This window comes from Pristiophorus japonicus, chromosome 3 (assembly GCF_044704955.1).
Source record: "Pristiophorus japonicus isolate sPriJap1 chromosome 3, sPriJap1.hap1, whole genome shotgun sequence".
Taxonomy (NCBI): domain Eukaryota; kingdom Metazoa; phylum Chordata; class Chondrichthyes; family Pristiophoridae; genus Pristiophorus; species Pristiophorus japonicus.
In genome coordinates, this window is record NC_091979.1 from 269,743,136 (window position 1) to 269,755,195 (window position 12,060).

Consider the following 12,060-nt stretch of genomic DNA (forward strand, 5'->3'; position numbering starts at 1 on the left):
AGCTAATGTCTTTCCTAACTATTGCATTAATCTCCTCTTTAACCAGCAATGCTACCCCACCTCCTTTTCCTTTTATTCTATCCTTCCTGAATGTTGAATACCCCTGAATGTTGAGTTCCCAGCCCTGATCATCCTGGAGCCACGTCTCCGTAATCCCAATCACATCATATTTGTTAACATCTATTTGCACAATTAATTCATCCACCTTATTGCGGATACTCCTTGCATTAAGACACAAAGCCTTCAGGCTTGTTTTATTAACACCCTTTGTCCTTTTAGAATTTTGCTGTACAGTGGCCCTTTTTGTTCTTTGCCTTGGGTTTCTCTGCCCTCCACTTTTCCTCATCTCCTTTCTGTCTTTTGCTTTTGTCTCCTTTTTGTTTCCCTCTGTCTCCCTGCATTGGTTCCCATCCCCCTGCCATATTAGTTTAAATCCTCCCCAACAGCACTAGCAAACACTCCCCCTAGGACATTGGTTCCGGTCCTGCCCAGGTGCAGACCGTCCGGTTTGTACTGGTCCCACCTTCCCCCAGAACCGGTCCCAATGCCCCAGGAATTTGAATCCCTCCCTGCTGCACCACTGCTCAAGCCATGTATTCATCTGCGCTATCCTGCGATTCCTACTCTGACTATCACGTGGCACTGGTAGCAATCCCGAGATTACTACTTTTGAGGTCCTACTTTTTAATTTAGCTCCTAGCTCCTTAAATTCGTTTCGTAGGACCTCATCCCTTTTTTTACCTATGTCGTTGGTACCAATGTGCACCACGACAACTGGCTGTGACTACACTTAAAAAAGTACTTGATTGGCTGCACAGCACTTTGAGACATCCTGAGGTCGTGAAAGGCGCTATCTGCACTTTTATTCTTTTCTAATGTTCTCCTCTAAAACTAGTTGTGTAGTTACACATATGCCCGTAACCCTGATACCAATCGGCATGTTTGGGAATCTCAACAGTTGAGCCTGCCAGTACGTTACGTGCATGGCTTTTCGAACGGGGAACACTGAACAGTAACTGGGCGATTTTCTCTCTTCTTCCCAGACCAGGGATACTGAAGTCAATTTTTGTGTTTCTACTATGAGGTAATTTATTGCACACCTGGGAATGAATCTGCATACTCTTGTTTCATACAGCTTAATACCACACCACCAACTACTGAGCCCTTGGGAAGATCTCCAGTCAGGAATACTTTTCAAGGTGCACCTTACAGTCACGCGGCCAATTTAAACTTTTGAGCCAACGGCAGAGAGGCGCGCGCCGGCAGTCGGGCCGTTGCTGGACAGAAAGGCGGGAGTCAGTTTGAGGTCCGGGCCGAAAGCAGTGAGCGCCAAATGGGGATCCCGATGCAATTCAGGCAGTCGCAAAATCGGGCACCTTGGAGCAAGATACGTTCGGCAAGGGTGAGGGCGTCATGATTGTGGAGGGAGGATGCTCGGGGCGATTACGGCCCAGATTATCCACACTTGCTCTTCCTGGCACCACAAGAACAATTTCAAACAAGTTTCTTTGACAGTAGGACAATGTACAGATATGCTGCTCAATCTGTGGTGCAGTGAGTAATGTTTTCTTGCATTTATATTGTAATCTTTATGTCAAAATGCTTCACGCAAACACGCGAAATTATGTTTTATAGTGCAGTGTACACTGAGTACTGTGTCTAACTCTAGACGCTATATAAGCCTTGGAGACAGCTCAAAGAAGAGTCCTCAGATTGATCTCGAACATCAGCGGACTGAGTTAAGAGAAACGATTGGAAAAGCTTGGGCTTTTTTTTAGCCTTGAAAATAGGCTGCTGAGACATTTAACCAGCAAAATGGCAAACAATGCAGAAAAGGTATATTTGGAAAACTTCAAAGTAAATCATAGCATTAGGACAAAAGCATATGTTCAAAATAGCAAAATGCAAATTTAAGACCGATGGGACATTCTTCACAGTAAAGGATAATCAACATGTGAGGTGAACAGCTGGGTAGGTCTAATCCAGAGTGAAGTGGCGTGTACATGGAGATTTTTCAGGGCTTAGCTGGAAGATAGAAAGCTCCTGGAAAAAAAATGTAAATACAATTAATTTTCAAAAGTGTCCTGCATTTGAGTTCAATTCTGGAAGAATGTATAACACAGCAGAACGATGGCCCGAGAGTCTCTTCTCTTGGCTGATTATTGGAGTCCTAAATTATGAGTCCGCAGCACAAATCTGACCATAATTATAAACAGGTTGCTGCTTAATTGGAAATTGCACTCGGAGACATCAAAATGTTTCACACTCACTAAAAAATAAACACTGGTGCAGGAGGGGATGCTTAGATGAAGTTGTGGTTTAGGCATTTGGGAAAAGCTTTCTTTTGTGTGATGTGTCGTGAAATTGTAAACACATCTGTAAAAGAACATGTTTACTATTTTATTACAAATGTGCACAGAGGAAATACTGGACCAAAGTGGAGGGAACATTATTCTGAATCTGACCTGTGTTCTACGTGATTTATGTATAAAAAGTACTAAGTATTTCATTTTCTATAACTGCCTACAATTAGCCTGATGAATAAAAAAAAATTCAAAAATATAAAATTAATTGAATCTTTCTTAAATATATAATAACTCGCAAAGGGACTTGAACTTTGATCTGAAGTAAGATTTAAAACAAGCTGATCCTATAATTGTTGTTCAAAGTTTCTTTCTTCTGAGGAAATGAGTTGCTTTAACAAAAAGGCTTGTTGGATTTCTGTTACCCTTGTAAACTTTGAGAGCTGTGAGATGCTAAAGTTTGCAGGCTACGAACCCAACAGTGTGCTTGGATTGTGCCCACCCATGCACCTCCGTGCCGAGCCCACCAGAGTTGACAGTGTTTGTGGGAGGGCACCTTATTTGCATGAGACTGGCATGCTCGTAGAGAGCCCTCTCCCATGCCCTCCTGCCATTTAAGGACTGAAGGGTTTCCCAGACCCAAGCCTTCACCTGAGCCTTCATACGAGCAATCTCCCATTTGGTCCCCCCAAATCTCTTCATTTGCCCCCTTGGAAGTGGCCCAATCCAATAAATATTTTCTAAAATATTATGGCCATGTCTTTGGGGCCCAAGACACCCTCCTTGCCTGGGCCCATCCTCTCTTGAGTGGGCCTTGCTTTTATTCATCTGGAGGCTGGAGTGCCTTGTACCAGCCTCCACTCCTGCACTGGCTCCTGACTAAGCCAGGGAAATGGGAACTTATAGGGCAGTGAGTTCCTGTTCCCAGCTTTGCCTGTGGGGCCACCTCCTGATGTCAGTGGCCTTGTAATGGGTAGGTGAAGGCCTCATCACTTATGGGGACACTCAGAGACTCATGAAAACAGCAGGATCCTGGTGCAGCTTTGTTACTGCCATTTCTGATGTTTGCCAGACTCCTGTTGGTGTTATGACGGAGTAAAATGGAACTTCAGACTTACATTTACATAATCACTTTGCCATTGAAACAGCTGAAAGTAGTTCACACTTTTGAAGTGCAGTGACTTATTGGGGCCAAGTTTCGGCCTGAGTTGCTCCTGTTTTTTTGGAGCAACTGGTTTAGAACGGAGTATCTTAGAAATTTGAATTCTTGGCATTTAGTTTGCTCCAGTTCTAGTCAGTTAGAACAGTTTCACTTTGGAACAGAATTTTTTTTTCAAAAGGGGGCGTGTCCGGCCACTTACGCCTGTGAAAACTTACTCCAAACTAACTTAGAATGGAGTAAGTGAAGATTTTTGTACGTTCGAAAAAACCTTGTCTACACTTTAGAAAATCAGGCGTAGGTTACAAATTAGGCATAGGGAACAAGGGGGGGAAGGGAAGTCATTAAATTCTACAATCAATCCTTAGTCATACTTATACAAATATTATACAAATAAATCCAACCTGAATAAAAAATTATAAGCAAAGAAAAGATTAAATAATCCATGTTCCTACCTGTGTGAAACAGCAGCAGCCTTCGAGCTGCTGTGCTTCAGGCAGGCCTTTCATGTTGGCGACAGGTAGGGGTGTGGCGTCAGTGTCTCAACGGCAGCCCCAACAGCGGCAGCAAGCAGCCTTCGAGCTGAGCTGCGGTGCTTCAGGCAGGCCTTCATTCCGTTAGTGGCTGGCCAGCAGCCGAAGAATCAACACCGACGCACGCAGCTTTCCAAGGGGGTTGAGGCCATTCGGCCATGCGATAGGGGCGGCGTCAGTGGCTCGACGGCAGCCGAAGATACAGCAGCAGCCTTCGAGCTGTGAGGGGACTGAGGCCATTTGACCACGGGATAGGGGCATCGTCAGTGACTGGACAGCAGGCAAAGACACAGCAATCAAGCAGCCTTCGAGCTGTGAGGGGGACTGAGGCCATTTGGACAGGGAGAGGCAGCCACATCGACAGTTTTATATTTAAATTTGCAGAATGGGTGCTGCATTGTCAACACCACGTATTATGCAATGGTTCGCCATCAATTCACTGCATAGGAGAGAATTGATTAGAGCTCACCGCACCAGGAACGTCGTAGCCCGTAGGTTGATGGGCAGGAGACCTTACCCACATCGACAATATCGAGCCAGGCGCTCGTACCTGGACATGAGCGAGGCTGATTGTGTGAAAAGGCTGCGTTTTCGCAGAGAAGTTGTCACTGAGATCTGTGATATGGTGAGAGCAGATTTGCAGCCCAGAAGCAGAACGCCAACTGCCCTGTCTGTTGCAGTGAAGGTAACAGCTGCACTTTCTTTCTATGCCTCGGGATCGTTTCAGGCTACAATTGGAGATGTGTGTGCCATCTCTCAACGTGCAATACATCCCTGCATTTACCAGGTCACGGCTGCACTGTATGCGCGAAGGAATTACTTAATCAATTTCCCAATGACCGCACAAGCGATCCATGTGGGCTATGGGCTTCTTCAGGATTGCCGGCTTCCCAAAGGTACAGGGCTGCATTGATTGTACCCACATAGCCTTGCGAGCACCTGTGGAGGATTCTGAGCAATACCGAAATAGGAAAGGTTTCCACTCTTATCAATGTGCAGCTCGTGTGTGACGACAAGCAGTGCATCATGTCAGTCAATGCGAGATACCCTGGCAGCACCCACGATGCGTTCATCCTACGTGACAGCGTTCTATCTGACATGTTTCCGCAGCAGCCAGAAGGGCAGAGCTGGCTACTGGGAGACAAAGGGCACGGCCTGACCACCTGGCTCATGACGCTCCTACGCATGACACAGATAGAAGCTGACCGTCAATACAACATGGCGCACATTGCGACGCGCAGCATCATTGAGAGGACCATTGGCATATTGAAACAGCGATTCTGATGCCTGGACCATTCCGGAGGACAGTTGCTATACTCTCCTCAGATTGTCGGTCACTTCACTGTTGTGTGCTGCATGCTTCATAACTTGGCCATCATGAGGCAACAGGAGCTGGTAGTGGAACCAGAAGACCTACGTGAGGGTCCAGTGCATGATGATAGTATTACGGAAGACCAGGATGTGGATGATAACGACGATCAGAAAAGCATGCAAGTGCCTGATGCCGGAGCACGAGGTCGGAGGAGGGCCGTCCATCGTACCCCTTTAACGATTGCTCGAGCCTTGCGCCAGCAGCTCATCCGTGAATGCTTCAACTACTGATGACTGAGGGCTCTGCGACCACTTTTGCGCATGGACATGTTTATTCTTTGCAGTTGTTCCTACGTTGTGTTGTGTTAATGGAACATGAAACAGTTTTAATGAAAAAATATTTTATTGAAAAGTTAACGTCACTGTAATAAAATATTTGTTGTATCAAACTATATTTTTTAATATGACTCTTGAAGATCACTTAAAAACTTGTAAAGTTACAAAAGTTACAAAATAATTTCTAGGTGAAAAATTTTACACTCTAAGATCACTTAAACTTCAAGATCAATTTTTAGATGCAAAATTAAATAAGATACAAAAAAATACTATAAGATCACTTAAAACCCATAAGATCACTTATAAGTTGTAAAGTTACAAAACTTACAAAACAATTTCAATTTGAAAAACGCTACTACAGCTACATCAAGAACAAGAACAAAAGCAGCAAAGAAAGGCTGCAACCATGTCTCATCCATATCTCAGTAAATGTTCACTTCCTCATGGGGGTGTCATTTGATTGGCTGGGCTGTATGCCCTTATTGCAGCAGCTACCTCAACCAGGCCCTCCCTGACAGCTTGTGCCGACACTTGCATGCCCTCCCTGATGGCCTGTGCCGTCATTTGCATGCCCTCCCTGACGGCCTGTGCCGTCGATTGCACTCCCTCGGACATTCCCTCTCTAAGTTCCCGTGTCATTACTGCTATTTCTCCCGTCGGGACCGTCAACTCTTCATCCACTGCACCGACGCCACCGATGAGTGATCGGGTAAACTCATTGGTCTCCATACCCAATGTCACAACCTGATCCGCATCTGTTGCACGTTGCATCTCAGGAGAACGTGTCTCCAATCTCCTCCTCTGCCTGGGTCTGCCTCGTGGCACCACGACACTGGGAGGCGCGGGCACGGACGGTGGGACGCTCTGTGTTGCAAGCGGCACCACTACACGGAGGCGCGGGCTGGGACTGGGACGCTCTGTGTTGCAGACGGCAGTACTAGAGAGAGAGGCTCGGGCTGGGATGTTGGGGAGCTCGGTGTTCCAGACGACAGCACTCGAGTGCGAGCTATGGGCTGGGATGTTGGACGAATGGGTGTAAACTGCTCCATGATATCGGAAGCAGCAGCACTGGGACCTGCAGCGTTGGAATCAAAACCATAGTAGGTGGAACCAGAACCTATGCGAGAGGGAGGCGCAGACTCGGATGGTAGTGCACTGACTGTAGAATGCTGCATTATACCAGCAGCACCACTGGGACCCGCAACATCGGAAGCAAAACCATGGAAGGTGGAACCAAGACCTATGCTAGGGGTTGAAACTCTGATGCCCCTTGATGGGGGCTCATAAACATTAATTTGGAAGCTCTCCCCTGCAGACATTTCAGTCATCGGTGCCATCATCCAGTCTGGTTCGTCTGCAGCTAGTTGTACTGGTTTTTGTTCTGTACCCTCAGGATCCTCAGGGTTGGCAGCAGCATCATCATCATCATCATCATGTCCTGAAAAATACATCAGAACAGTCAAATGTTTAACAGCAAGGGAGGGGGCTGGATGGGTGGCATGAGTACTCTCACAAATAGCAGGTTAGGCAGCAGGTTGATTTAAAGGGCCACGATGCATTTTCAGGACTTACTCTCTTCCTCGCGTGCGGGTCCAGCTTGTGCTGTACTGATTGCTTTTCTCCATGTACGACTCATCATAGCAGCTACCCTTTGTTCCAAGGGTGTCAGTTGTTGCAGATTGGGCATGCCTCCTCCTGTCCAAGTTGCCTCCCTTTTGTTGTGGGCCAATTTCTTCTGCAAAGAGTAAAATATAACTTTTTACAGAGTGTGTCAGTCTGCAAGATGGGGCATACAGATAGCCAGGTTACAATTACGATTAAATTAAAAATGGGAAATATTACTTGCACTAACTACTTGACCAAGGTCATGCCATTTCTTTTTACACTGGCTTCCAGATCTCATGATATGCACCACTGTGCAGTAATCTTCTGCAACTTGGTTCCACCGTTTATTCATTTCTTTTGGTGGCACTTTTATGCGACCTCTGTTGCTGGTATCAAGCTCCTGCCATCTCTGCTCAATTATGTTGACTAATATCTCTACTTCCTCATGCAAGAAATTCTTTGTTCTTCGTGGACGTTGATCCATTGCAAAGTTGAATTGGCACTCTTATTTCTCAAAACACACAGTCCTTAATTTGCATGCACCAATGCAGCACCGGTTCTGCAAGTTTAGCAGTGAAAAGCTGAACTCACTGATTTCAGCAGGTGGTTTATTCAACAGTGCTGCTAAAAGCACTCCCTCACACACAACAATATCACAAAAATCAAATTACAAGCCTTTCCAGGGGTCCAAGAGACAAATCTTCACTTTTTCTCCAGTCCCTTTAAAAATGGCCAAGTGCCAATGTTTGTTTCACACTGCGCGTGCGCGCAAGCTCCAATGCGCACGCGCAGGGTTGCCGGCACGACGTTGGCTCATTTGAATTAGACCCGCCCCCCACTGCTTAGAGAATCGGCGCGAGTGTCTGGCTCCGCCCCCCGCTGTGATGTGCGCGCCGCGCCAAGCTGAGTTCGAGCTCCGAGGAGCTGGAGAATTAAACAGTTTTTTTCCTGTGCACTTTTAGGCGCGAAGAACAGGCGTGCAGCTCGGGGCTGCGCCATTTTCAGGCCATTATGTCGAGAAACTCAAACAGTTATTCTATTCCGTCAATGTTCCACAAATAGCAATAAGATGAATGACCTGTTAATCTGTTTTTGCTGGTATTTGTTGATAGAAGAATGTTGGTCAAAAGATCAGCTCCCTGCTCTTTGAAAAGTGCCATGTAATCGTCAGTGTCCAACTGAGAAAGAGTAAAGGTAAATAGATGTATTTTAGTTGGTAGGATATGGGTCGTGATCTGCCCCAGATATCGGTACTGGAATCTCTCTTGCTTTCCATTTATAGAATGATTTGATCAGAGGCGCAAAAGGAATGATTTCAAAGTATGCTGCTACTACCAAATTAGAGAGCATAGCAAACTGCGAGGAAGAATGTGAGAGATTGTGGTGGGCAGCATTTTATAATGAGGAGCCCTGGCAGTGCAGCTCTGACTTTCCTGGTTTTAGACTCCCAAAGTTCTAAAGGTAAGTTAGAATGAAAAATATTTGTAAAATATATATAACCAGTTAAAAGTGAACCAGCGCAGAACATGTGTAACCTCCCACTGCTTGTCCAGGACCGCCCTCCTCATTGCTTTTTTAAAAATTTCAAAATATACTTTATTCATATAACAAATTTGCACAATACATTGGAAGACAGTTCAGTACATTTGGATGCGGTCAGCAATTCCATGCAATACATTTGGATGCTGACAGCAGTTCCGTTCAATTCATTTGCTTGCTTTACATTTCGAGGTACATTTCAGTATAATCCAGGATACATTGTAATACAGTCATCAAATTCATTTACTAGTGACACTATACGGTACACGGAATGAATGAGGGTCCAGTTACATTTCTTTGCGACATACATTACTAAACAGAACTTGCATTATACATGGCACTGCATAGGTTTTTTCAGATCACGGTGCTCTAGGTATACAGAAAGTTTACAAGTACAGCCCGAGGGGAGTTTTATACTGATTCCAGCCCCTGGGTTTATCGTGGCGGAAGGGCTTTAAACTGTGGCTCTTCCCCACCGTGCCTTTGCGACGACTGTACCAATTTTTAATGCATCCCTCAGCACGTACTCCTGGATCTTGGATTGCGCCAGTCTGCAACATGCAGACGTGGACTTCTCCTTGCTCTGGAAGACCAGCAAGTTTCAGCAAGACCAAAGTGCGCCTTTCACCGAGTTGATGGCCCTCCAGCAGCAGATGATGTCTGTCTCGGTGTGTGTCCCTGGGAACAGCCCGTAGAGCACAGAGTCCTGTGTTACGGAGCTGCTTGGGATGAACCTCGACAGCAACCACTGCATCTCCATCCAGACCTGCCTTGCAAAGGGGCAATCCCAAAGGAGATGGATGACTGTCTCGTCCGCACCACAGCCAACTCGGGGGCAGAGTGCCGTGTCTCTGAAACCCCGGCTGTGCTTGAAGGATCTGACGGGTAGGGCCCTCCTCACCACCAACCAAGCTAGGTCTTGGTGCTTGTGTGAAAGCTCTGGCGATGAGATGTTCTGCCAGACGAGTTTGACAGTCTGCTCGGGGAACTACCCAACAGGGTCCACCCTCTCCTTTCGTAGGGTGTCCAGGACGTTGCGTGCCGACCACTGCTTTATGGCCTTGTGGTCAAGGGGGTTTTTCTGAAAAACTTTTCCACGAAGGACAGGTGGACAGGCATGGTGCAACTGGTGGGGGCGTTTCGCGGCAGCGTGGCCAGACCCATCCTTCGCAACACCGGGGACAGGTAGAATCTCAGAACGTAGTGACACTTGGTGTTTGTGTACCGGGAGTCGGTGCACAGCTTGATGCAGCCACACACAAAGGTGGCCATCACTCATTGCTGCTTTGATTGCCAGGGTTATTTGGAGTTGAATCGAATAAATTCCAGCCTCCAGTGACGGGTCCAATGCTCCAGGTTCCATTATTGTGCTAGGCTGGCTTTTCAATCATCAACAGTGTATTGTAATACTGTGGGCCTGCCTGGCTGAGGTATCAGATTACCAAGTCTGCCACAGAGGGTTGGCTGGTTTTGAATTGGGAGGCCAATCACTAGTTGTTGAATTTGACAATAACTAATCCTCGGCATATTATGCAGTTCTGTCTATCTGGTTTCTCTCATGTTGTTCCTCAGTATCTTGGAGAATTCTACTGATTTCCAATGAAACTTTCAATGCCAGAATAAATAGTAATGAAGAATGAGCGCTTACATATCTAGTTCCTTGGGACTAATGAAAAATGAAATTGAATTCCGTTAAGTAACCAATATGGATATCTGCACGTACAAGTCATTTTATAACTGGTGGATCCAGCCAACTTTCTGTGAAGTACAGTGGAGAAAAACCTTTCTTTTGCGTCCAGGAGAAAAAAAAACAGTTACTGAGAAACCCTGCACTCAAGTCAAAGTAAAATTACAGAATTGTCTGTCATTGTGAATGGAAAGCAGAACACGTTCGTAATTCTAATTTTAATTTTGTAAGTATTTTACCTAATAATTTGTGATCCACATTAAGGAAGGAGGTAAACCTAGTTAGCACAATTATAGTGTTTTTTGCTTCTTCTAACAGGTAAGGAGGAGACAACAATTTAAAGAACCATCTAGTTCATTCGCAAAATGATTCATTGTAAAGTAATCTCAAGTAAAACTTGTATAAAGTGATTGATTATTAGCCACTATTAATAGAGGGTTCCCTGTTCATTTTTAACAGTTGCAATAAGGGAATTTGAATAATTTCAAGTTGCCCAATGAGCACCATCACTTCCCTTTTCTCATCATACCAATATAATTTTACATCGTTTTATATGGGCTAAGACATTGTCTGTCTTCTCAATAATTGTCATTCATATAGTTTTCCTGGGAAATCTTTACGCACACCAAAATAGCCAGTTCTTGTTCTCCACTTGAATATGAAACTTAGAAACATAGAAAATAGGTGCAGGAGTAGGCCATCCGGCCTTTCGAGCCTGCGCCACCATTCAATAAGATCATGGCTGATCATTCCTTCAGTACCCCGTTCCAGCTTTCTCTCCATACCCCTTGATCCCTTTAGCCGCAAGGGCCATATCTAACTCCCTCTTGAATATATCCAATGAACTGGCATCAACAACTCTCTGCGGTAGGGAATTCCATAGGTTAACAACTCTGAGTGAAGAAGTTCTTCCTCACCTCAGTCCTAAGTGGCTTACCCCTTACCCTTAGACTATGTCCCCTGGTTCTGGACTTCCCCAACATCGGGAACATTCTTCCTGCATCTAACCTGTCCAGTCCTGTCAGAATTTTATATGTTTCTATGAGATCCCCTCTCATCCTTCTAAACTCCAGTGAATACAGGCCCAGTCGATCCAGTCTCTCCTCGTATGTCAGTCCTGCCATCCCAGGAATCAGTCTGGTGAACCTTTGCTGCACTCCCTCAATAGCAAGAACGTCCTTCCTCAGATTAGACGACCAAAACTGAACACAATATACCAGGTGGGGCCTCACCAAGGCCCTGTACAACTGCAGTAAGACCTTCCTGCTCCTAGACTCAAATCCCCTAGCTATGAAGGCCAACATACCATTTGCCTTCTTCACCGCCTGCTGTACCTGCATGCCAACTTTCAAAGACTGATGAACCATGACACCCAGGTCTCGCTGTACCTCCCCTTTTCCTAATCTGCCGCCATTCAGATAATATTCTGCCTTCGTGTTTTTGCCCCCAAAATGGATAACCTCACATTTATCCACATTATATTGCATCTGCCATGCATTTGCCCACTCACCTAACCTGTCCAAGTCATCCTGCAGCCTCTTGGCGTCCTCCTCACAGCTCACCCAGTTTTAGTGTCATCTGCAAACT

At 45.7% G+C, this 12,060-nt stretch overlaps 1 protein-coding gene across 5 annotated transcripts in view; it reads left to right on the top strand.

Annotated features, from left to right (window-relative positions):
• The first annotated feature begins 1,270 nt into the window (after positions 1–1,270).
• LOC139260284 (scavenger receptor cysteine-rich domain-containing protein DMBT1-like) overlaps positions 1,271–12,060 on the top strand; it is a 280,342-nt gene continuing 269,552 nt past the window's right edge. For 4 of the 5 annotated variants that reach the window (XM_070876707.1, XM_070876710.1, XM_070876708.1 and 1 more), the window contains exon 1: positions 1,271–1,554. Coding sequence is in view for 1 of the 5 variants with exons in the window: in XM_070876708.1 (XP_070732809.1) it covers positions 1,431–1,554 (124 nt within the window). In the remaining 4 variants the exon portion in view is untranslated. Of the gene's footprint in view, positions 1,555–8,529; positions 8,709–12,060 lie in introns of all 5 variants that reach the window. The other variant, XM_070876709.1, reaches the window with a different exon arrangement.